The sequence below is a fragment of the Xenopus laevis genome, chromosome 1L (genome assembly GCF_017654675.1).
Source record: "Xenopus laevis strain J_2021 chromosome 1L, Xenopus_laevis_v10.1, whole genome shotgun sequence".
Lineage (NCBI taxonomy): Eukaryota > Metazoa > Chordata > Amphibia > Anura > Pipidae > Xenopus > Xenopus laevis.
In genome coordinates, this window is record NC_054371.1 from 130,007,277 (window position 1) to 130,034,940 (window position 27,664).

General features: G+C 37.1%; 1 protein-coding gene across 2 annotated transcripts in view; it reads left to right on the forward strand.

The window, feature by feature from the left end:
* The window catches only part of slc44a1.L (solute carrier family 44 (choline transporter), member 1 L homeolog), an 83,088-nt gene that overhangs the window by 13,883 nt on the left and 41,541 nt on the right, over positions 1-27,664 (forward strand). For both annotated transcript variants that reach the window (NM_001091778.1, XM_041579895.1), the window contains 4 exon segments: positions 5,492-5,581; positions 16,033-16,175; positions 19,746-19,882; positions 26,629-26,722. In NM_001091778.1, the coding sequence (NP_001085247.1) occupies positions 5,492-5,581; positions 16,033-16,175; positions 19,746-19,882; positions 26,629-26,722 (464 nt within the window).

A 27,664-nucleotide genomic window follows, 5' to 3' on the forward strand; every position in this document is an offset into this window, starting at 1 on the left:
TTAATTATATTTTTTTAGGTTAAAAAAACCTAACATTTTATTAGATTTACTGGAAATAGCTTGAATCTGAAAATACTCCAGCTAAAACCTGTCGAGGTCAGGAGTCCGTGGCAGAAGTCCGTTTTACTATTTGAAGATGTTTGAAGCCTTCGTGATGTTCAATTTTTTTTTCCGGTGGGTTTCACTAGAAAAAACCTAATTAATTCGAGCCATTTGTGTTTATTTTTGCTGAAAACTCGATCAATTTAAGTCTTCAAGTTTTTCACCACAAATTCACTTATTTCAGTTTTTTCATATATCAGGAACCATTTGAGTATAGTTTATTTGAGGGAATAAAAACCTCACAAACCTTTGATAAATAACCCCTGAAATGTTGGCACTAGATAATTAAACAAGGATAATACTATGCAGCAGTGCACACATCAATCAATGTAACAATGCAGCCAGTCTTCACATAAAAGTTTGATGGACAGTGAGTACTGACAATTTATGTGCAAAAAAAACCTCTTCATTACTGTTAAACCATAAGACCTCTAACATTTGTTATTCAGTTGCATATCCAGTACTGAGGAAAATAAATAATCAGATTTGCTGTTCCGTGTCTCCTACAACTTCAGGGATCACATATTTTATGGCTCGACTTTCTCATATACCTTCTTTTGTACTTTTAATAAAGTTAAGGAATGAATGCTAGGGGTTGGTTTTATTCTGCTTCGTAATTCTTGGTTTTCTAGTTTTGTTAGTTCACTTGCTTTACAGCATTTGGTGGTATTTTTATAGTTTTTAAATAACCTTTGTCCCTTGGCTTTGAAGATTTTTTTAGCTTCCTTCCTTTTTTATTTTTTGAAGGGCAGAGCTGTCTGATATTTGTGTATGGTTTTAATATATTGTAACTACCAACATAAAGGAACATATTTGAAGTAATTTTAAAAACTTTCCATTATTTCAGCTTTTCAGCATGTCTTCTTAAATATCTGTTTTCATTATGGTACCACCATTAATGTAGTTATTATCTTAACATTTCTTGTTGTTTATATTGCTTTAAAATAAGGAGTGATCAACACTGGCTTCCATTATCTGCCCTCCTCCAAGTAGATCAGAAAAAGTATGGCCTTTATACCACAAAAGTTGGACAGCACTGTTCTAGATTATAGTACTGTGTGGAGCCTTGGATCTTGTCAAGCCATACATTTTGAGTAAAGATGACCATACCTGAAAGTTCAGCTCATGTAAAAATTTCTCCTGGTCAATGATCAGATCTTATCAGAAACCTATGCAGACCCATCAGGCAGAGACAGAATTTACAGCCCAATATGGTTCTGTTCTAACAACTGTTGTAAACTGCCCAATACATATCTGTCAGATCCCAGGGCATGTATCCGTAGGACAAACCATAATTTTGGACCTATAAATGGGCCAATATGCTGCTGGCTTGGTCTAGAGTGGTTGTTTAAGCAACAAATGTCTATGTATGGCCAACCTGGGTAGATTTAGTAGGGTACTAACCTTAAGATCACTTTTAGAATGTAATAAAATGTCCTATTCTTAGCAACCTTTCAACTAGTCTTAATTTTTTTTTGTAGTTTTTGAATTACTTGCTGCCTTCTGTGTTTTTCTAGCTTTCAAATGGGGGTCACTGACCACGACAGCCAAAACACTAGTGTCCTGTAAGGCTACAATGTTATTGTCACTTTATTACTTTTCTTTCTGTTCGGGCTCCCTCCTGTTCATCTTCCAGTATCTCATTCAAACCACTGCCTGGAAGCTAGGGTAAATAAATGACCAATTACAAATAGTCTTAAAGGGGAAGGAAACCTCCTCAGCGCTAACCCCCCTCCCGTGTATTGCCCCCCCTCCCTCCTCCCCCCTGGCCTACCCCTCCCGCTGGGCAAATGCCCCTAACTTGTTACTTACCCTTCTGCGCAGGTCCAGTCCAGGGAGTTCATAGGCGACATCTTCTTCCACGCGATCTTCTTCCTGCTTTGACCGGCGCATGCGCAGTAGGATCATTTCGCCGGTACGATCTACTGCGCATGTGCGTGACTTTTGGCGCATGCGCAGTAGATCCGTACCGGCGAAATGCTCCTACTGCGCATGCGCCAAAACGCCGGTCAAAGCAGGAAGAAGATCGCGTGGAAGAAGATGTCGCCTGTGAACTCCCTGGACTGGACCTGCGCAGAAGGGTAAGTAACAAGTTAGGGGCATTTGCCCAGCGGGAGGGGTAGGCCAGGGGGGAGGAGGGAGGGGGGGCAATACACGGGAGGGGGGAGGGGGGTTAGCGCCGACGAGGTTTCCTTCCCCTTTAAGGAAGTGCCTCGCCCTAACAGCCAATTGGCTCGTGCTGTTGTGCTAGTTCTGCTGGCAATAGTTTCCTGTTACTGCAAAGGCAATTGCCTAGACACATGTGGTGCTCAGCATGTTTTAAAAAAATTTTTTAAAGCGAGCACACTTGATCTGGTCATGGTCTGGTCAGTTGATAGTACTTGACGTTGTTGCTGTACAGTGCCAAGCACTATAGGGCAGAATGACGTTTAACAGCTTAAAGCAGTCAGAAACTTTGGTAGAATTTACGTAGGTATACACTTTGTGTGTGATTGTCCGGTAAGTTTTGATGAATAGAAAAACAGAGCAAATTTCTGGGAATCCTTTAAGACTCCCCATTTTGATTTGTAAAATTAGGATTTCCTTAGTGTTCTGGCTAATAAGCAGCCATTTCTCAGTGACTTCTGTGGCATGCCTGTATGTAAGTGTCACCTTGTTTTGAAACAAACAACCAACTGGAAAATGATGTTGTGGTTTCCATAATGAAAGTCTTAATATACAGTGTATAAACTTTCATATTTTTATAGATTGCATGGCCTATTTAATAAATGAAAGCAAGGCAATACACGAAAAGCCTTTTTAAACAATCACTTGCATCTAACTTCATAAATCACTAGGCCTTTTATTAAAATGCCAGTGTAATTATGGGCCTGTGTTGCCTGTCAGGCTAAAAAACGTATGACCTAACTGCTTTATGAGAAAAGTGACCAGATAAATTCAGTTCTCCATCCAGCAGTGTCCTCTGTGATATTTCATACACGGTTTGCTGATACTTTATTTGACAGGGCAGTGCCTGTATATAAATTTTGTTTCTAAATAGCATGTTATGGATTATTACTAAAGTTCTACAAAGGTGATTGAATGCTAGCGATTTGCTATCGCTAACATTTGTCCTTTTTCCACAGCAGCTACATAATAGATGGTTTTGCCTCCCTGGCTGAAATTAAGCACATGGCCGTTTAGTAGATATTTTCAACACATAACAGAAAATGTGTGTACAGCTGCAATAAAAACATAGTTGATATAATATTTACAGAAACTTGGGCTTATTTATCAACAAACTCGAATTGGGTTAAAATTTTTGGATTCAAAACTTGGTTGTAGACCGCTGGCATCTAAAAGCTTGCGAGTTCACGGGAGTTGCCCTAGGTTTGTAGACCCATTGAAGATTGAGTAGAATACGAATTTGATGCATTCAAGTTTTTTCACAGTTTGACTCAACAAACAAACAAACAACTGGAAAATGATGGTGGGGATTTCCATAATAAAAACTTTGTAAGATTTAGTGAAATTTAGAGTTTATTTGAATAAAAAAAAAAAAAACCCTCTAAAATTAGAATTTTGTTAAATAGTCCTCCCCGTGTGATTTTTTTTTTTAAACTCTGGACTCCTGGCACAATATTAAATCCAAAATGATGTTTTATAATACCATTTCAATTTTATATGCAAAATTTGTAATATTAATATAAAACTTGGTAATAAGGCATGATAATTGCAGCTCAATCAAAGCAACTGAAGAGAATATTTAACATTATTTCACATACAAAAAAGGTGATACTGTAGGAATGAGGACCCTGTTGCAACAGTCTATAGGGAAAATGGAACTGAAACCTGTTTTTTTTTTTTTTTTGTTTTTTTTTTCTCGTTATTAACCAAATGTGTGAATATGTATTGTAAACTTGTTTATGTTCCTGGAAATATTGTTGTTGCAAAGTTATTTTATATGCTGGGGTTTAAAGGCTAGGGGCGATACAGATATCTGATGGTGTGAAGAAGTTACTCTAGATAGGTGTAGCATCAGAAAGGCTCTAAAGGTGTGAGTGAAAGAAGTAATGGAAAACCTCCATTATTTATTTATCTAGCACCAACACTATTAGGCAGTGCTATTTACATTGATCCCTGCCCCAGTCAAAGTTTTCAAATTAAGGTTCAAATCACATTTACATAAACCAGGGGTAGGCAACCCGCGGCTCCGGAGCCTCATGTGGCTCTTCACAGTGGCGGAACTACTGGGGGTGTGAGCGGCCAGGGCCCTGGCCCCCTGGCAGCTCGCCGCCACTAAAATGTGGGCCGAAAATCACCCACCATGGCCCGCCCCCCCCTCTAATTACGTTACTGGCTCTTCATCCTGCTTGCTGTGACTCAGTCTTGCGGCTTTGACACATCGTCTATAGAGCCCTCGCACCTGCTGGCGGCTTCTTGAGTGTGTGACCGTGGTAAGCTAACCTTTAGCTTACCGCTGTCACACACTCAAGATGCTGCCAGCCATTTTGCTGCGGCACGGTCTTACCTGGCATGTCTATACAGGCCTCTGTGCGAGGCCTGTATAGACATGCCAGGCAAGACCGTGCCGCAGCAAGATGATTCATTACGGTCCTTACCGCGGTCGCACACTCAAAAAAAGTCCAGTCCAGCTGCAGCAGGTGCGAGGGCTATAGACGTGTATGTGACGCATATTTTAATGACGTCTATAGCCCTCGCCTTTAAACTGATGAGAACATTAGTATTTAATAGGGCTATTCAGTGTTTAATTTATTTCAAAGTAGGCCTACACATGCACACTGCATATGTGTTTGTCGTATTCTGTTGTTGTAAACCGTTAAAAATTAAAAAAAACTTTTAAAAGTTTATAAACTGTTCTGTTTTGCGGCTCCAGACTATTTTTTTTTTTAGTGCAAGAGTGGGCAAAATGGCTCTTTTGATAGTAATGGTTGCTGACCCCTGACATAAACTATGGTCAATCTGTTGTGTTTTTTTGCAGTGTGGAGGGAAACTGGAGCATCTAGAGCAAACCTACCCAGCCACAGGGAGAAAGTAATTTAGATTGCGAAAGTGCTCAGAACATTAATCTTGTCACTTTTTACATGAAGTTATCTGGGAGGCTATATATGACTTATAATTTGAGGAAAACTGTTGTTTTAAGTAGCAAAATAAATAACTATTAATTTAAATTCACTGAAGGTCATGTGTTTTTTGGAAAAAGTTTCAATTAAAGATCAAACTGTAGTCCATTAACTTCCATTAACTGGAGGCTGGTACTTTTATTATTTTATTTAGTATGTGTTCTGTATTATATAGTTATTTGTAACCTTCATTAAAAGCATTAATAGTTTTCCTTAAACATTCTAAAAACTATTTTAACATATATTTTTTATATTTACATTTTTAGAACTCCAAACGAGACTGGAGGCCGTTGGAGGAGCACAGTTGTACTGATATTCCATGGCTCCTACTGTTCATTCTATTTTGTGTTGGAATGGTGAGTAACTTTTTGTGCCTATGGCAACTCTGGCAAAGACATCCTTCCAACATATTGTCCCCTGAGCCACATTAAAATGTAAAATTTTCTGTGTTGGAAAGAACAGCTGTTTTAGGCAGCAAACTTGTGTTTCAAACCTCCAAGTTAGGAACTGACTGAGCTCCAGCCTTGAGGCCAATGACACAATGTAACAATAGTCCACTCCTTTTGAGCCAAGACTCCAATGAATTCTGACTATCTTTCATTTAGTCAGTACAAGCAGTGGAGGGAATTGCAAGGGACAGACAGATACTGCTTTTACATCAGCGAAAAGTATAACTTGTTGTAAAGTTGTAGAATTACATTTTCTTTTTTTTGTAATTTTTATTTGTTTTTAAAATTTACACTTCTCAAAGCTAAAAATTTTTTTTACAAGAAATTGGAAAATAAACAAAAGAAAAAGAGTAACTCCTTAAATTAAATAAAGTTAGACAGCTTTTAATATGTTTTTACTTTATCTTTTCATTATGCAAGATTTTATTTATTATTTGTGCGAAAAACAAATCTCAGTAGTGCACAGAGTGAACAAAGTTTAAAACATAATACCTGTTGGTGCAATACCAATATTGGCATTCCTCTTGGGTAAACTCCTACAAATACATAAATAGAAAGAAATAAGATGCTAGTTGGTCAATTAAATGCAATAACATTTGCATACTGTTAAATTTAATCTCCACTTAAACTCAAAATAAACCATCAGCATGCAGCAGTACAACTTTATCATTGTGTGCGTTTCTTTTTTGTTTTGGTGATGATGTCTGCCTTCACCCACCATGTGCATCAGCCTGAATGCCTGTGATCTGCCAACATCAGAATTGGTGACAGGCTGATTAGTATTTTGTTTGCCTCATTTTTCCACTGAAAGAAACCTATCATGGTGACAAATATCTGCTCCATAGTTTAGTTTGTTTTAAGAGATTAAGGGGGTTATTTATCAAAGGTCAAATTTTAGAGCTTTGTGAGGTATTGTGTTGAAGTCACAACTCAAATATTTTCTGATTTACAAAAAAAAACGAATTGAAAAAACTCGAATCAGTGAATTCAAGATGAACAACCCAAAAACTCAAATTAATAGAGATTTATGCTGGGAAAAAACTGGAATAGATTGAGTTTTTGAATGAAACACACCCATAATGAAGGCTATTAACATCTTCAAATGGTTCAACGGACCCCTATCATTGACTTCTACATGATCTCGACAGGTTTTATCTGGAGTATTTTTGGATTCAAGCTATATCCAGCTTCGGGTTTAATAAATCTCGAAAAATCCAAATTTTTTTTTTAAACCTGAAAATTCGAGTTTTTGACTGAAAACTACACTTGAAGAACAGGAATTTTTTGGGAAAACACAGCTCAACCTTAAATAAATCTGCCCCTAAAACACAGTAAGAGCTGAGGGACCCGATAAGGAGGTTGGTGGATAGATAAGCCTGGGAGTATGAGAAGTAGGAATATATAGTGAATAAAGTACCCCCTCTTGTAAAATATAAGGATATTATTAGTTACCGAGGAGTTTCATGACCATATAAAAACACGAGGCCGAAGGCCGAGTGTTTTTATACAGGTCATGGAACTCCGAGGTAACTTCTAATATCCTCATATTTTACAACTGGGGGTACTTTATTTATTATAATACACAAAATTTAGTGAGTCATGTGACAGAAAAAACATCACTACTCACCGTTTATAACTGATGACATCACTACTCACCGTTTATAAGGATATAATTTACAGGATATTCATGGCTTTTGTGTATTATATAGTGATAGTGTATCCTCTGTTGTAAAATCAAAAAGTTACTATATAAAGGCACAAGGCTGAAGGGCAAGTGCTTTTATACAGGGCATGTGGTGTTTGATGTTAAATTTAAAAGGGGAACTATTGCGAAAATTAAAATGTAATATAGAGTTCAGCATACTGAAATTAGAAACTTTCTAAATATAATCAATTAAAAAGTCTGTACCGCTTCTGAAATAATAAAGTTTATGTTCACTATCCCTCTCTCAGCATCTGTTTCCCTTCATTTCTGTCTTCATGCAGCAGTTGATTATCAGATAATCATTAACATTTAGATCCAATATATCTTATACGGGGGGCCTTTTGCCTAGAATATTTATTAGAGATCACTCTCTACGTACAGGATTTGTGCAAAAGGCAGTTATTTTGTTAGAATTTGTTTGTACTGGAATCCATTATTTGAGCTCTAATACATCTGCTAGGAAAGGAAGCCCCCCTTACAAGATATATTGGATCTAACTGTCAATGAATATCTGACACCCAACTACGGCAAGAAGACAGAATGAAGAGAAACAGATGCTGAGAGAGGAATAGTGAAGATAATCTTGATTATTTCAGAAACTGCAGAATATTTGATTGTATTTGGAAAGTTTCTTATTTCAGTATGATGAAGCTTATATTAAAATTTTATTCTCACAATAGTTCCCCTTTAAAATAAAAGCAAAAATAAAAGACAAATACAGCATACTCTAAATTATATATATAATTCTGATACCAATAATAAAAACTGTAATTTCTTTTGTCAGAACGAAAAAAAACCAAACAATAAAAACCAACACTTTCGAGTTTATTATATTTTTGAGTTCTCAAACATCTAATTAACATGCTAATTATTCCAGGGCAGCATGCAGAGCTTTCAGATTTTGCTTCTGTTTGCTTGTCTGAAGACAAGTAATTAGCTATTCCAAGTTATTCTTTTCTTTTATAAGTTGACATGTTAACATGTTGTGACAACAGCAAAAGGTAATGAGATCATATTTGAAGGGATGCATATTAGATCTTGTACAGGCTAAACATTAAGGCCAAATATGGCTTTTCATGTTAATAAAAAATGTGGTGGTGGTGTTTTGTAAAGTGTTCAGATTATTCACTTGTGTAGTACGCATTGTCAGGAAAGAATATCTGATCTGAAGATCACTTGGTTAAAACAGACACTAGTGTGACATTATTGCAAAGCTATTTATGGAAAAGATATCAGTCAAGTCCAACTTTTCATTGTTGAACGTGACCTTGCTGATGCAAAGAAATGCAAAATACCTCCTCAAAGATGCCTTGACTGGGGAAAATCCATCAAGGAATTCATATCCATTAAGGATTTTACCATAAACATTATTTTTTTATTATTAATTGCTATTTTTTTCCCACTACAGTATATGAGACTTTACAGTTATCAGTACTACACATTGTTTGCAATTTAGCCAACGATTCACCTAATTTATTTAAATTATTCTATAGAATGTTTGAGACATTTTGAATAAGCCACATTTTTGTTTCGTTTGAATGTCACCTACTGGATATATATACAAATAATTAAAATTTTTAAACATGATTTAATTAATTCAATTATTTCATTTAATTATTGTCTGTACTAATAAAACAGTAACTTGTACTTTATTCCAACTAAGATCTAATTAATTCTTATTGGAGGCAAAATAATCCTATTAGGTTTATTAAGGTATTTGGTGACCCAAATTACAGAAAAGTCCAGAGAATTCTGGATAACATGTCCCTCACCTGTAATACAAAATAGAATGAACTTTTTCGCTTACATTAAATCAGCATTGTAATGGGAATTGTAAGTGTATAGTAAAAGCAGACATTTTGGAATTGCTAATGCTGGCTGGTAGATTTTGGCTGTCCAAATTACCTGGATAGGCCCAAATTAGTACTGCCCTTCAAAACAGGCCCAGATAATTGCTATGCAATATATTGTTCAGACTAGGAAGCGCATGTGGTCCGCAGCATTTAGGGAGTGCAGAAGCAAATGAGCCTTTCCAGGCAAATGGATCTTGCCACATATAGCCAATGTATTATGTGGATCAGAATATGCTACTCATTTGAGACTGATTCCAGTTATTTTTCTTCTAACATTTAAGATGTTTTTTTTTATAAATTAAACTGACGATGCAGACAGCATGACTGTAAACAACATTTTTAACGGTGCATTCCTTCTTAGCTTTGACTTTTAGAACATAATGATTTCAGCAATAAAAAACACTCTTTGAACACATATTTTATACACAACTTAGCTTGTGTATATAGCAAAGCAGATTGTTTTCTTTCTCTATAAATGATTGTGCTTTTAAATTAGTATTGATCTTTTAAAGGAACTAGTTGTTCAGTGTAAAAATGAAAATAGGCTGTACAAAATAAAAAATGTTTCTAATATAGTTATTTAGACAAAAATGTAATCTATAAAGCCGGGCTGAGAGGATATCTAGAGGCACATTTATAAAAGGTCAAATTTCGGATTCTTGCAAGTTTTTAAAACCTTCCCTAAACTCCCATGAATTCGACTGACCTAAATTTATTTTAAAAATCAAATTAAATCGACCTGAAAACTGTAATCAAATTCAATTAGAATTTAAACTTGATTCAAGTTTTTTTCTAGGGGGAAGAAAACTTGAATGTCAGGAAGGCTGCAAACATCACCAAATTGATCCCTGGACCTTTCCCATTGACTTAAACAGCAATTCGGCTGGTTCTTGGTGGCAAATAGTCTAATTCGAATTCTTAAAGAGCCAGAGCATGCTAAATCTTCAAAATCTAATTTCTTAAAAAGCTCGAATCGAATTTGAAACACTCCATAGTCTAATTTGACAGTTTTGACCATATAAAATTCAAAAATTCAATTTGTTTTTCAATTTGACCCTTGATAAATCTGCCTCCTAATGTAATAGCCAGAATACAACTTCCTCCTGTGCAGCTCTCTAACCTGTTTACAGTCGGTAATCAATCAGAGACTTGAAGGGGGCTATAACTGTTTAGTTAGTTTGCTTTAATAACTGGTCTGCATGCAAAAGATCAAAACCAAACTAATTAAACAGTTATGTCCCATGTGCCCCCCTTCAGGTCGTTGACTAACTAAGAGGTTAGAGCGATGCAAAGGACAAAGAAGTGGTCTGAATATTGTTTTAGACGTCTGTTCATTCCAGCCTTTATACATGACATTTTTTTTTTTTCAACAATATTTTATTGTTTCACAAACAAATGCCAAATGTACATCACAAAAGTGTGGCAGGTCATCAAAAATAATGTAAACAGTCATGGGCGGTCACAAGTAAAATATCAGTGCACATTGACATCAACTTTGGTTACACAATAATAAAACAGTAAAATCAAAGAGCCACCTAGTCAGGAAATTGCATGGAAAAGACTGGGAAATAGCAAAATAAGTCATCGGAACATTAATACATCACAAAAATAAAATCGAGTGATAGCAAGAGAGTCAAATGGAAAGAAGCTGATAAACATTGGGATCACTGTGTCTGTACTCCAACCAGGGCTGCCAAATCCTTAGGAATTTATCATGGGATACATGACATTTTTTACTAACTGACTACTTTATTCACACAGCTGTGAACCCTGTACTTTGCCGCTGCTATCTGTAGCCATCTTAAATCTTTAATCAATAGTAGTTTAGTCTTGGATGAAATGTGTGCATTGCAAAGGAGCTTTGTGGCTTTTGCTTTTATTGCTGTTCTAGTTACTAAAAATTGACCGTTCCCAATGCAGTCTGTTGATTGTCAAAAATGTGAGGCATTTATGCAAATAAAAAGTTGAAATATGTTGCTCTGTTTTAGGAGCCTTTATGTGCCTTGCAGTTTTCTGCTGCTTATTTCAGTACATCATCCAAAGTCTGTGAGCTATGTTGCTGGTGCCTTCAGACTATTTGATGCACTGGAAATGCCATCTTCTGTTTCTAAAGCTGCAGCACAATCTCTCAATCGATTGTAGGTCCCCACTGAGACCTTCCTTCAAGCTATACACACACAAATGATAAAAGGTCCTCTGCACTCAGCCCTTATTGATATATAATACACAAGTGCTTAGTGATGTTATTGTTTATAATCACAGTTTCTGTCACATGACTCACTAAAACGTGGAGTTCCATGACCTGTATAAAAGCACTCCTATATATACTGTATATCAATCTATCAATGGGGGTGCTTGAATGTGGAAGATTTTGGAATACAACATGCAGTCAAATGAGCTCTCCATGATCGCAGAATCATTTCCATGGTGAAGAGAAACCCCTTCACAACAGCCAAACAAGTGAACAACACTCTCCAGGAGGTATGTGTATCGATATTCAGGTCTAAAAAGAAGAAGACTGCATGAAATTATATGCAGAGGGTGCACTGCAAGGTGCGAGCGACTCGTAAGCATCAATAATAAGGCTTGATTGGTTGGACTTTGCTAAAAAAACATCTAAAAAAGCCAGCACAGTTCTGTAAAAAAGTTCTTTGGACAGATGAAACCAAGATCAACCTCTACCAGAATGATGGCAACAAAAAAGTATGGAGAAGATGTGGAAGAGCTCATGATCCAAAGCATACCACATCATCTGTAAAATGGTGGAGGCAGTGTGATGGCTTGGGCGTGCATGGCTGCCAGTGGCACTGGTACACTAGTGTTTATCCATGATGTGACATGATAGAAGCAGCCAAATTAATTCTGAGATGTACAGAGACACTGTCTGCTCAAACTGTCTGCTCAAACTGTCTGCTCAAACTGTCTGCTCAAACTGTCTGCTCAAACTGTCTGCTCAAACTGTCTGCTCAATGCAGTCAAATTGATTAGGAGGCGTTTCATAATACAGATGGACAATGACCCAAAACATACAGCCAAAGCAACCAAAATTATCAAAGCAAAGAAGTGGAATATTCTTGAATGGCCAAGTCAGTCACCTGATCTGAACCCAATTGAGCATGCATTTCACTTGTTGAAGACTAAACTTCAGACAGAAAGGCCCAAAAACAAACCGCAACTGAAAGCCATTGTAGTAAAGGCCTGGCAGAACATTAAAAAGGAGAAAACCCAGAATCTGGTGATATCCATGGGTTCAAGACTTCAGGCTGTTATTGCCAGCAAAGGGTTTTCAAACAAGTATTAAAAATGAACATTTTATTTTCAGTTTTTTTAATTTGTCTAATTACTTTTGAGCCCCTGAAATGAAGTAGTTCCTCACATTTTTATGCAATCTTTTTGTTCAACCCACTGAATTAAAGCTGAAAGTCTGCAGTTTAACTGCATCTGAGTTGACCACATACCGTATATACTCGAGTATAAGCCGATCCGAGTATAAGCCGAGGTACCTAATTTTACCTACGAAAACTGGGAAAACTTATTGACTCTAGTATAAGCCTAGACACAACTACAGCCCTGTCTCCCAGCAGCGCACCTTCCGCCAAAGAGACTCGCCCAGCGATCGACCGGACTTCTTTGCAAAGTTGATGGTGACAGAGAATTGTGCAGAGAGTGCTGTGTGTCATAAAACCATCACTGATCTTTCGTATAACCAACAGATGGCGCTGTGTGATATTGCCATCACTGTTAATCCTTTATTCAACCAACAGATGGCGCTGTGTGATATTGCAGTTACTGTTATTCTTTGATATAACCAACAGATGGCGCTGTGTGATATTGCAGTCACTGTTATTCTTTGATCTTTGATATAACAACAGATGGCGCTGTGTGAATTGCAGTCACTGTTATTCTTTGCATACAACCAACAGATGGCGCTGTGTGATATTGCAGGTCACTGTTATTCTTTGATACAACAACAGATGGCCGCTGTGTGATATTGCAGTCACTGTTATTCTTTGATACAACCAACAGATGGCGCTGTGTGATATTGCAGTCACTGTTATTCTTTGATACAACCAACAGATGGCGCTGTGTGATATTGCAGTCACTGTTATTCTTTGATATAACCAACAGAGGGCGCACTGTTATTCTTTCATAAACCAACAGAGGGCATTATGGGATATTGCAGTCTCTCCCCAAGTGAACTGTTGGTATAGGAATAATTAAAAGTGACTGCAATATCGGCAACTGCCCGCTGACCCGAGTATAAGCCGAGGTAGACTTTTTCAGCACATTTTGGATGCTGAAAAACTCGGCTTATACTCGAGGTATTAGATATCTGATTCTTTAGTAGCAAATAAGTGGAAATCTATAATTACCAAATTGCATTTTGGTAGATGGAATAATAGTCAGTGTACTGTACTTGGTAATAACTGTTATGTCTGAGTAAGCCGGTGCCTTGACGACTTGCTCTAGCGCTTTTTTGTAATTCTTTAACATTTTTAAATTAAAGAAGGGCCACTGAAAGGAAAAGGGGGGCCTCTGGAGACATTTACGTTAAACAACCCTTTTTAAGCTGGGCTGGAATACAATAACAAAATCTGTCTGTGTGGAGGAATTGAATATATAATGGAAATGTTATAATTGAGACTAAAGAGATTGTCTAAAATGTATTCTGGACCATACCAATTTATTTTTCTTTTCAGTTTCTGGTTATGCATTAATTACAAGTAGTGATGGGCAAATTTATTCGCCATGCGCAAATTCACTGTGATTTCCCGAGATTCACCTCCGGCGAATAAATTTGCAAAACAGTCGCGAAAATTTGCCGGCATCAAAAAAAAAATATGGCGCCGTTTCGTGAATTTTGTGGGAAATTCCCAAATTTTTCAGCTAAGCGAAATGCCCCAAATTCGCCCATCACTAATTACAAGCTTTAATAAAAAAAGCTACACCTTCTCACATGTGAGTTGCTGACTTGGGTCTATGATGATTGTAATTTAGAAAATTAATATGAATTAATAAAGGTTGTGCTTAAAAATCATGGTGTTACAAACGTGGTATATGGATGTCATGGCTATGGTAAACTGATTACAACGCTGTAATAATGTTTGTGTTACATGTATACACTGAGTAAACTTGTATCTCATCCATGTTAATGTACCGTATTGAACTAAATAAAGAAACTTTTGTTAAAAAAAAAAAAAATCATGGTGTTAACAACACCCTCTAACTTACATAAAAAGGGGCCTATTTATGACTGCTTGAAACTTTCAGCTCCAGTAATAGTGAAGGAAACCTCGGGTGATTTAAAGGGGTTGTTCACCTTTGATTTAACTTTTAGTATGATGTAGAGCAGGGGTCCCCAACCTTTTTAACCCGTGAGCCACATTCAAATGTAAAAAGAGTTGGGGAGCAACACAAGCATGAAAAAGTCCAATGGGGTGCCAAATAAGGGCTGTGATTGGCTATTTTGTAGCCCCTATGTGGACTGGCAGCCTACAAGAGGCTCTCCCTGGCACTATACTTAGGTTTTGTGCAATTAAAATTAGATTTCAGGCTTGACATTCAAAAATAAGCACCTGCTTTGAGGCCACTGGGAGCAACATCCAAGGGGTTGGAGAGAAACATGTTGCTCACGAGCTACTGGTTGGGGATCACTGATGTAGAGAGTGATATTCTGAGACAATTTGCAATGGGTTTTCATTTTTTATTATTTGTGGTTTTTGTTATTTAGCTTTTTATTCAGTAGCTCTCTATTTTGTAATTTCAGCACTCTGGTTGCTAGGGTTCATATTACCCTAGCAACCATGCATTGATTTGAATATGAGACTGGAATATAAATTGGGAGAGGGCCTGAATGGAAAGATGAGTAATAAAAAATAACAATAAATGTCTATCCTTACAGAGCATTTGTTTTTTTAGATGGGGTCAGTGACCCCATCTGAAGGCTGGATAGAGTCATAAGAAAAAGGCAAATAATCAAAAAAACTATATATAATAAAAGAAAAATTTAAGTCCAATTGAAAATTAGCCATTCTAAAACATACTTCAAGTTACTTCAAGTTGAACTACCCCTTTAAGGAACTCACGTGGAGTTTGGGGGAAAGAACTTCCTTAGTTAAGGTATTTTCCCCAGAATGGGCTTTCTTAAATAAGAAGAAGAGGTTCAAGCAGTCTTAAATCACCTCCTACTCCAGAGTTTATGCAGAATCTTGCGTCTTTCTGGTCTTACTTTACGTTTTACAAATCTTGCCTGTTGGATTCATATTTTTTTTTTTTTTTTTTTTAAAAACTTACATAATAAACTTTTCCATGACAATGCACTGCAGATTCATCCCCATTCAATCAATGGCTGGATCACCAAAACCCCAGTTAACCATGCATGGGTTTTGATCTAAAGGTTTATTTCACCTTCCCAAATGTTTTCAGATAGTACATTACCTCTTACTTTCCAGTTTAGAGGTTTAAGGTTAGCGTGCTGCTGCATGCTGCTGAGGAATGCCAGGTACTTATGTAGCATTTGTCAAGTTTAAAGAACAGTGACCTACTGAGCTGCTACTGGGAGGGGGTTGGATGATGAGACTAATTTGTTTTTTGAACATACCCCCATATGTAACAAAAGGCACACATCTAGGTACAGTAAACCATACAAATCAACAAGATTAAATATAAATAAAAAAATAGCCATTATTTCTGGGCTGCTATTTGAAAATAGTTTTTGTAAAGATAAACTGGTTCTCTAGCTAACTATGTATGTAATATATTGTTTTCTTTGTTTTTATCTTTTTGTGTTTCTTAATCAGGGGTTCATTTGTGGTTTTTCCATTGCCACTGGAGCTGCCTCACGTTTGGTTTTTGGCTATGACAGCTATGGAAACATCTGTGGGCAAAAGAATACCAAAATTGAAGGGTTTATTAACAGTGGCCTTGACCACAGCAACAACAAGTAAGTCTATTATGTGACATGCATTTATTACAAAAGCAAGGCATTAATCTATGACCACTACTAAGATTCTGTGCCAGCACCACTGTAGACTTTGTGTGGAGGTCCCTGTCCTTTAGAGCTAACAGTCTTTGAGTGGATAACACAAAGGCACAAACAACAGGGAGCATTTAAAAGAGTTCTTACCCTATCATTGTGGTAAGTTTAAAGCTGTCCAGCTGGGGGAAAGATTTACTTGGATGGTATAAAAGCAGACACAATCAAAGAAGTAAAGCTTCAGGGTAGGGGCACACGGCGCGATTTCTCCGCGATTCTGCGCTGGGCGAGTTGTCGCTGCGTTTTTTAAGCCGAAATAGCTTTGCTAACTTTGGCGCTGGCGTCAATGCAAATCGCGGCGAAATCGCTGCGCTAATTCACACGCGGCGATTCGTTTTCTATTGTCGTCCGAAGTTGCCTCGCTGGGCGTTTCTGGGCGACAGTAGAAAAAGAATCGCCGCGTGTGAATTAGCGCAGCGATTTCGCCGCGATTTGCATTGACGCCAGCGCCAAAGTTAGCAAAGCTATTTCGGCTTAAAAAACGCAGCGACAACTCGCCCAGCGCAGAATCGCGGCGAAATCGCGCCGTGTGCCCCTAGCCTAGAAGCTACTGCCCTGTTTATTCTTCACTCTACTTCATAGTATTAACCAGTTCTAAAGAGACAGATAATTCACAGTAGTGTTTAAAGATGAGATTCACTGACACTTCTTGGCTTGGTGCTTACTATTCTGCATCAACATAGTAAGTATTGTCAGTGACCCCTTGTGAATTGACAATAGTGCTCAATTCAGGTAAGCGGTTCCTTAGAATTTAAATATAATGGTGTTTATTATTCATTAATCCACTTTATTTCTTATATTGGCAAGTTCTGCTATATTGAAGGAGAGAGTCCTTTTAACTACTACGAAATTATTTATTTCAATAATTTTAGTCCTGGCAAGAATGATCTGAAATCATTTATTTACAGGAGGAATCATTAAGTAAAGATGGCATGTAGCTAAAGATAATGTCATTGGTCTATCAAGGGGGCTTTCAGTACACATTTTAAGACTACTAAAAAAAAGAAACATTTAAATATTAATTTAAAAACATTAGGATTGTTTTGCCTTCAATAAGGATTAATTATATCTTAGCTAGGTTCAAGTACAAGGTACTGTTTTATTATTCCAGAGAAACAGGAATCATTTAAAAAAAAAAAAAAAAATGATTAAAATGGATTCTATGGGAGATGGCCTAACTGTAATTGGGAACTTGCTGGATAACAGGTTTCTGATTAACGGATCCTATACCTGTATTACATATTCTCTGCAGTGTGAGCCAGTAAGTTTTAAGTTTAAAGAGATATGGATCTTCTGGCAGTGATTTGCAGAATGTCAATACATTCCATGCGTGCTAAAATGTTGTCAGCACTCTAATGATAAAGAGTTATATGTGACCTGTATATTGCCTTGAAGTTGCATAGACGCTGAGCTTAAAAACAAAACACTAACTAAACCCAATGGGATTGCTTTGCCTCCAATAAGGATCAATAATATCTTAGCTGGGTTCAAGTATTAGGTTTTATTATTACAGAGAAGGAAATCCTTTTCATAAAGTTAATTATTTGATTAAAATTGAGTTAATGGGAGACTGCCTTCCCAGATTTTGGCACTTTTGCCATAAAGAGCAGTATGTGACATCATGTTGTGTATTGCCCTGACGTTGCATAGATGCTGAGTTTACAATTCCTACTTTTTTATCAAATTTTATTCTTCTTATGTTAAAATTGTTGAAAAAACAAATGACCGCAAGACAAAATGTTGTTCAATTATTTTTGAATGATCTGTATTTTCGGTAACCATAAGGGTTCAAAATGTTTATCTTATCTGTCTGCAAACCCAATAAACACAGAGAGAATATGGTCCAACCAACAATTTTACTATATTTCTTCCTATCCTGGTTTACTGATCAATGCTTTCTTTTGCCTCATAGCTTATGTCAACCCAAGCAGGCAAGTGTGATGTAGAATTACATTGGCCTGCTTAATGAAGTATGAATATATCATAGCTTCTCTTTTGAGGGGTGTATTCACTTACAGTAAAATGGTAGCAAATGTTATTGCCAAAAATAGATTTTGATCATTTTTTTTATTAGTGCCAACTGGTAAATCGAAAGTAATATAACAAGTTTCTGGCCCAGTGATTGGTGTTTTATGTGAAACTTGGTACTGGGACAGGTTGCTGGACTTAAAATGTATTGTATCTTAAAACGAAAGGCAACTTGAAAGTTGAGGAAAGTACGTAGTAGTTAAGTTTAAAAATGTTTGCTTTTATTTTGTTTCTGACAGAAATCCAGTCTTATGTACAGTATATTGTTCCACTATTATGGAAACTCTTACTTTCATATAGGCAAATTATAAAGAATTTTTTGCGCACTTACATTTGTATATACTGTATTTATGTTTTCTTTTTATCTATCCCAAGATGTTACTGATTTAGCTGAAGTCTTGTTCAAGTTACAAATGTCTAGTCTAGTTAGCCACAGGTTTCCATATCAACTCCCGCATCCATCCTTCCTTTTATGTTATTTTGCTCTTACTGAAAGCTAGCAGGTGGTGTGGCATGGTTGCCAAGGGTTGTAACTTGATATAATTTGGACTGTGGCCAGTCACAACTGGCTTAAGTAGAATACTTTAGGCTAGTAAAGTATGAACCACCCCCTAAGTCCGTTCATAGTCTAGGCCGATATATATTTGAAGCAAATTCAGTATATTTTTTCCCTGTGCTGACAGCCCTCTAGAAAAATAGGGCTGTTGGTTCTGCGTCAGCTGCATTTCATATATCTTTGTATCCAGAAGCTTTTTACATTATTCTCCTGCAACACTTGAAACATTATTTCTTATTCTGTCTGTCTGGTAAATTTTATTTTTAAATACTGTAGCATCTAGGACATCTTGTACAGGTATGGGACCTGTTATCCAGATAATGGATCTTTCCATAATTTGGATCATTGTATCCTAAGTCTACCAGAGAATCGTGTAAACATTAAATAAACCCAATAGACTGGGTTTGCTTCCAATAAGGATTAACTATATCTTAGTTTAGTATATCTTAGTTTGGATCAAGTACTAGGTACTGTTTTATTATTACAGAGAAAAAGGAAATCATTTTTAAAAATTTGGATTATTTGATTAGAATAGTGTTTATGGAAGATGGCTTTTCTGTAATTTGGAGCTTTCTGGATAACGGATCCCATACCTGTATAATCTTTGTTAATGTCATTTAGTGAGTGTGTGTGGAGTGATGGTATGGTATTCAGCAGTCACCCAGCCCTCGCCATTAAAAGGGCATTTAATTAAAATATTGCCTGAAATGCTATATGTGTCTCTTGCATTTGTCATAAGGACTGTTGCATCTTTATGAAAGCAATGTAATAATCGTATAAGATAATACAGTCCAGTAAGGTTTGTAGCAGTAAATTAATCTTCAGCATTTGTTTATTTATGTTCACTATGATTTTATAATCTATGTACTAATGCTGTTCTGTACATGTTTCAGGTATGTTTTTTTCTTGGATCCATGCAAACTCGACTTAGTAAATCGAAAAATCAAGTCTATAGCACTCTGTGTTTCTGAATGTCCTCGGGAAGAGCTACAAACCCTCAATGACGTTAAAAAATTTGCAGAAACAAATGGTGAGTCTACAAGGTCATAGAGTTGGTAAAGCGGTTCTGCAAAGGTAGCATATCGCAACATGAATGATTTCTTAGTCAACCAGACTATAATAATGTTTGAATCTAGAAAGTAAACAATCGTGTGATTATTATTTGGTAAAGGAATATGTGCAAAAAAAAATTGGAGTGTGTGTGTATGTATATGTATATATGTATATATGTATATGTATATATGTATATGTATGTATGTGTATATGTATATATGTGTATATGTATGTGTGTGTGTGTGTGTGTATATATATATATATATATATAATATAATATACACACACCCCTGCTGAGGTTTACCTGTCAAAACTCTGTGCATCTCATTCAATAATACAATAATATAGGGGAGCTGTGATCTCTCTTGCTCTCATCTGGAGACCATCGTCAAACCTTCTACCCAGGCCATTACCCTTAATATATGCAATTAAAAATATTTGTGTATTTTATTTTTACTAATTGGTAGCAATAGTATCTGTAAAAAAAAACTCTTCTGCATTGGAACATTTTTTAGTAAATTTAGTAAATCTGCCTCTGTTTGACCCTTTTAACAAACACAGTGGTAAGCACAAGAGGGTAATACATTCTGCCTTTCACAATGGTTAGGTCAGGGTAATGGCATTTTAAGTAGACCGTATTTGGGCCTAACACAGCATTTAAACTATAAGGCTTTTGAACTGACAACCCTTTCTAAAGCAACCACAGGACCAGGTATTTCCTCAAAGACTTATGCCTCCCTTGGTATTTAGTGCTAAGTGCACTTCATACAGAGAGGACGCTATGTGAGCAGCATATGGGCTTCTACTAGAACCAGACCCGGATTTCTGGGAAGGCCTCAAAGACCCGGGCCTTGGGCAGCAGTGTTCTGGACCTGAAGAAGGAAATTGTCAAGGAGAGGGTGATGGGGGTGAGGAGCAGCAGTTTGCCTAGGCTGCACGATGAGTAAATCTGGCTCTGACTAGAATTCCCCCTAACTTTCACTTCATTCAGACAAAGGTGCTGGGATGATGCTGGGAAGCAGGCAGCATTGTACTCCTTTTAATCTGGTGCAGAACTGTACAATCCATTGCCAAGGGCAAGTGTTCTCCATAAATGGGCCCTTTGGTATACCATTGCTTGCTTCCAAAGCAATGGTAAATAAAAATCCATTGTTATTGAAATGCTGCATTTTTTTTTATCCTTGTCTCTAAGAGAGATTGGTCTATTATAATCCTACATGTAGAAGTTGATGATTTGGTCAGCAGCTCTCATGAGGGTACCTGTATTCCATTACTCCCTGGCAGAAAATGCTTTTACTGCAGTAATAAAGGGATTTATGTGCCAATCTCCCTAGGCACAGGACCATAAAGTAATTAATTTGATGCTTTCTGTGCATGAAGCCTACTCTGTAGGTATAAGTTACTTTATATTCAAATCTGGAAGGCAAAAGGTGGAAAATAAAAGCATGCAGAAAATACAACATTGATTTCTAAATCTGACATCTTATTGTCCAGATTTGCACCGAGACGCATATCCGTAATTTGGTCGGTAATCACAATAGTTTTATTTATGTTTGTGTGAGGATATGCAGGAATTCACTTAGTCAAGAGATGAGGCTAATCTGTATAATTTATATTCATTCATTTATATCACAGAGTTACACTCCCAATTGGTGAGACAATACATACATTTTAAAATATTCCGGTTTCTAAATGTTCAGTGCTGCAATATTCATTTTTAGTATCTGTGAGTGCCAGGAGCTTGAGGCCATTTTCCTGCTTGTTGGGGAAGAAACAAAAATATTTTTCAAGCATTTTCTCATTCAGCCTATGAAACCTAAACACTGTTCCATCTAGGACAATATTTATTTTTTACTGGAAAAATATTTTGTTGCATTAGGTTTGATTTACACAGAAATACATTTTGTTTCCATTTTTTTTAAACATGCAGCAGATTGCTCCCTGTCTACTATGTTAACATATAAATATATAGGTCAGCATACCCTAACAGCATTGCCAAGTACAACTTGCTCTAATGTTACTAGGTAACTTGGCTTCAGAGTTAGAAAAAAAATAGCACTTATACTTGATTTATCTTTATATAAATCTGTATTTAAACATGCATTAAGTAACAAAAATAGCACATAGCTCACTAAGCATGCCACTAGAAAAAAACGCATAGTCAGAGCAGAAATATGTGGAATTATGGGTCAGTACTTTAAGGGGCAGATTCATTAAGGGTCGAATTTCGAAGTTAAAATTACTTCGAAATTCGACCCTCGAATTGAAATCCTTCGACTTCGAATATCGAAGTCGAAGGATTTAGCGCTAATCGTTCGATCGAACGATCGAATGATTTTTCGTTCGAATCGAACGATTCGAACGATTTTAATGAAACGATCGAAGGAAAATCCTTCGATCAAAAAAAGCTTAGCAAGCCTATGGGGACCTTCCCCATAGGCTAACATTGACTTCGGTAGGTTTTATCTGCCGAAGTAGGAGGTCGACGTTTTTTTTAAAGGGCAAGTACTTCGACTATCGAATGGTCGAATAGTCGAACGATTTTTACTTCGAATCGTTCGATTTCGTTCGAATTCGAACGAATTTAACCAATTCGCTGGTCGAAGTACCCAAAAAATACTTCGAAATTCGAATTTTTTTCATTCGAATTCTTCACCCGAATTTTGTGAATCGGCCTCTAAATGTCAGCTCAACTGATGTTAGCGCTGTATAAATAAAACAGAATAAACATCACCAGTGATGTTGCCCATATCAACTTATCAGCAATTGGATTTCACCTGCAAGTAAGAAAGCAAAAGCAAAGATCTGATTGGTTGCTATGGGCAACATCACTGGTGATGTTTGTCGAGAATGTAAACATTAAATAAACCCAATAGGCTTGTTCTGCCTCCAATTTGGAGCTTTCTGGATAACTGGTTTCCGGATACATATTTTGTATTGTATTTGTTTTCAGTTTTATTTGTAAATATAACTTCAACTGAACACATTAACTGCCTTACTTTTCTCTCCACTGCTTGTTCTGACTGTTTATGTTTCTTCCATCCAAGGGGCAAATTCACTATCCAGCGGAGTTGCGCTAGCGCAGGCTTCGCTGTACTTCGCCAGGCGAAGTTTCGCAAGGGCGCCACTAATTCACTAAAATCCGAAGTTGTGCTCAGGGAGGCGAACGGTAGCGAATTTGCGCTAGCGTTAATTCATCAAGCAAAGCAAAGTTACGCTAGTGATGCCTAATTTGCATACGGCGCCAAGTTAAAGTTGAATGGACGTATATGTAGCAGCAAATGCATTACACTACACAAGCCTGGGAAACCTTCATAAAATTATTATTTTGCCCTACACATGTGCCCACTGTATAGTTTAGGTGCCATATGTTAGGAAATGTAGGGGGGAAGGAGGGTACCCCCAAAAAAATTTACGATTTTCAGCCTATCACCCTTAAAAAAGTAAAAAAAAAAACCAGCGTTTTTTGGGACTATTTAGAAACAATCCCTATCTACTCTATTGCACTTCGCCTGGTCTGAGGTGGCGAAGGCAAGTCTGGCGCAAGAGGTAACGTTCAGTAAAATGTGCAAGATAGTGAATTAGCGTAGTTACATTGACCCTTCGCCTTCAACTTCGCCTGGCGTAAGGGTTGCGAAGTAGCGCTAGAGTAGGTCCACTTCGCTAGCGAATTTACGCCAGCGCCCGTTAGTAAATCGGCGAAGTAACGAAATGACATGATGCTGGCGAATTTGGGCTAATGTTAGGTGCTTCGCGCTTTAGTGAATTTGCCCCCAAGACTCCAGATTATTAATTGACTTGAAAATAATGTAATAAAAGTGTAAAAGGCATTGTGGGGACTGGAGTCTTGGCTGGAGGAGAGCTGATTTCTGCACATGTTCCTGTACAGTCAGGTATCAGTATTATTGAATTTTTTTAATTAATTTATATTCTGTAGTTGCTTAAAATTACATTTTCTTTAATTATGCAGTATAAATAGATGTGGAGGACATGTCCTTTAATTATGACATTTACTCAAACAATAAAACATGTCTGAGAGTGCTGGTGTACGTTTAAATCTATTTTGTACCAAGAATATTGTTTTATGTTTATCTTTCACCTCTTTAAACAGTACAAAGCCAGCTTGGTTGTTATGGATTAATTAAAAGAGATAAGGCTTTAATCTGTCGGCTATTGTTTTGGTGTTGAACTTCTGTCCACGTTCAAAAGAGAAATTGGTTTATAAATGCTGCATGCTGATGGATGTTTACCAGGTTTATCAGGTGCACCTACAAAAGGGAAGGTGAAGGGCATCTGTCAACTGTAATACTATTGAACATCTGCTAATTAAAGTCACCTCTAGCGTTTCACTGTATTGCCATCAGGCAAGGGCTTCTTCCCTTGTGGTCTGGATGCTAATTCTGCCCCACGCTATAGGTGGCCATACATAAACAGATTTATGCTGCCAGTTCGGCCCCTTCAGACCAAGTCAGGCTCCTCAGGTGGCCTGCCCAGCCAATATCTGGCCAAAAATTGACTAGATATTGACCATGCAGGTTAAGAGATCCTGTTGAGGGGAGGACTTGTAGATTGTTGATGCAGTCCTCGTCTCGACAGCCTGATCCACTTGTTTAGCAAGATCGCCAAACAAGTGGATCTTTTCCAGATTTGGTGGGCAAATCTGGAATAGATCCACTTGTTTGGCGACCTTGCTAAACAAGTGGGTCTTTTAGAGTATGTCCACCTTAATTCTGTGTCAGGCAGGGCTACTTCAAGTGCCATTATAATACCAAGTCTGGCTCCATTATGTAGTTGACCATATCAGTCAGACTTTGTTAGTCCTCTTTCCTTGAAGGTTTTAGGAGGATCACAATTCTGTAAAAGTTGGTAACATGTCTTCTGAAGTATGAGCTAAGGCATTTAAGTAGTAGCTCCACAAGTAGTTTTTACAAACGAGCATCCATGTTTCTATTGTGTATCTAGGTGTGATCAGGATAAGCTGCCTTATTTTTCATTATGTTCTCCTCTGCTTTCTGTTGAGAGGCTTCTTGGTCTTCATGTGTCTCTCTACATGCACTGGCAGGTGAGGTAGTGGGCGTTAAACATGGAGCTAGCTGTTATGCTTCCTGGTCCAGTGTTGGAAAAAAGTGATTAATTTGATTTCTGAGTTGGCCTTGTGTTTGTGGTAGTCCTTAGGGCTTTTCTCTTGCCCATTCTTGAAGTTCATTCAGTTTATTATAAAACAGCCATGGATCATAAGGAGGTAACCAGCAGACCTTTAGCTTGCTTTGTCCTCCACCATTGTCAAGCTACATTCCCATAATTTACTTATTGTATGTTTTTTATTTAATTTTTATAGAAATGTTGATAAACTTCTTTTAAAACTGTACAGATGAAACAAAAATGGCACATGCCCTTATCTCATTGCTGCCAAGATAGTACATGCTTATAACTGATGGATTTTATTTATAACAGTGATTAATAGTGTTCAAATGCAAGTGCTGCTTAGATCTTTGCAGAAGCAAATAATAACAGATATGAGAGCTGAGTAATTGCAGCCAAAATGCAATGTATTTCAGTCTGTACTTTAGCCAAATTGCTGCTCATTCTTTGTTATTAATTTTATCTTTTATACCAATTTAATTTTGAGTGAATTGCTTTAAAAACCTGTTGCCGTGCAAATAAAGGACAACCTATTGAGGCTGCAGCATTATAGTACTTGCACTATATTAAATTCAATTACGTGTAAAATATAGTTATCTTCAGTTGATATGTTCCCATGTGTTTAAAGAGCTATTATATCTTCTTTTTATGTTTTATTTTTCCTAAGGAATTAATTAGCTTTAATTAATTATCTTTTTAAAGGGTATCACTGACTATTTGATACTACCATTTTCTATCTGCCACAGTCTTTATTGGAATGACCATAGAGATGAAATGTGATTGTGGAAAAAATAAAATGACTGTCGTTCCAATTAAGTCCTCAAAGAGAAACCATTATCTAGAGACATGGGATGGGGGCATATTCTGACTTAGTTTGGAACATAGCCACCCAAAAAGAGGCATTGATAGTAAAGCCCGAAGAGATGTAACATATTATAACATAATAGACAGAATTAAGCTTCCTGCTTTACAGCTCTCTAAATCTGAGTTGGTCAGTGACTTGACGAGGGGGCACAAGGAACAGATTTGTTCAGTGAGTTTGCAATTGATCCTCAGCTTTCATCTCAGATTCAAAAGCAACAGTTATGACCCATTTGGTCCCCCCTCAAGTCACTGATTGGTTATTGCCTGGTAACCGATCTGTGGAAACCAAGACAGCTGAACAGCAGGAAGTTGTGTTCTGTTCTGTTATGTTAGACATCAAGTCACTCTATGGGACCTGTTATCCAGAATGCTTGGGACCTAGGCTTTTCCAGATAAGGGATCTTTCTGTAATTTGGATCTTCGTCCCTTAAGTCTACTAGAAAATCTTGTAAACATTATGTAAACCCAATAGGCTGGTTTTGCTTCCAATTAATTATATCTTATTTGGGATCAAATACAACATGGTTTCATTGTCACAGAGAAAAAGGACAAAGAAAAATTTGGATTATTTGCATAAAATGGAGTCTGTGGGAGACAGCTTTTCTGTAATTTAAGGCTTTCTGGATAACAGGTTTCTGGATCCCATACCTGTAGAAAATAGAAATACAGGGAATGTATTTTCCCCATTTTTGTGATTCTCGTTCCCTTCTTCTGCAGGTTCGGCTTTATGTGATTATTCACTCACCCCTTCCCAGTATACTACAGACAGCAGAGCACCATCATTATGTCCCAAGCTTCCAGTGCCAAAAAGGTAAGCTTATCAAAGTGGGTTTGAATGCTTTGAGATTTTTGTATAACGGGTGCTCTTTCTGCTTGATTTGTGTTGAGTTGCATATGCAGTAACAGCCCTACTCAATCTAAGTTTGAGTGAAGTTATAAGTGAAGGTTTGGTGCTTATGTCTTGCTCTGCATTTGTCATTTAGGACTAAGCGGCAGATAGATTCCTGGGTGAAATGGACTATTTTCTGTCATTTGGCAGCTGAGGAGAATAGAGCATTTTTGTGCAATCAATGGATGTGTGATAATCCTTCTGCAGTATTTGAGCTGGCTGTATTGTGTTCATTCAAGGCTAAAATAGTTTTTCACTTTTTTTCAACTATCCTTGAGGGGAATAAAATACATCTCCCTTCTGTGCTGTATTTTTGGTAACCTTTTGTTTGTTATGGGGGTTGACCCCTGCACACAGAAGAAGATCGAATGCCAGAAGCTGTTAACCTCTGTTACAATTGATCAGAAAATGAAATGACGCGAGAGCTTCTTATTTTGTCAAGCAGCTCTCTCTAAAATGATTGTAGAGCTGCCAAGACTTCTGGAACATAATGCCTCACGGTACATGATTTGAGCTACTCTGATTTTACTTAATTGTTGAGTACATATGAAGATTACTGAGCACATTACACAGAAAACCGAATAAAAAGCTTCTCTAGGTTGTCATTTAGTTCAGAGAACAAGTAGGAGTGATTAGTCTGTCAGGAGTTTTACAAGTGAAAGCTTATTTTTATAATCAGACATGAAAGGTTTTTACAAAATTCTGGTGGATACCTTAACATTCAAACAGTAACTGTACCAGAGGGAGACTTACTTAACCAACTGGAATTTCTAGTGGTATTGTTTGTATCTGAACAACGTTTTTACATTTTTAACCTAATATTCAAAAATTAGAATGTATAAAATGGGGGGGAAATGATTACTA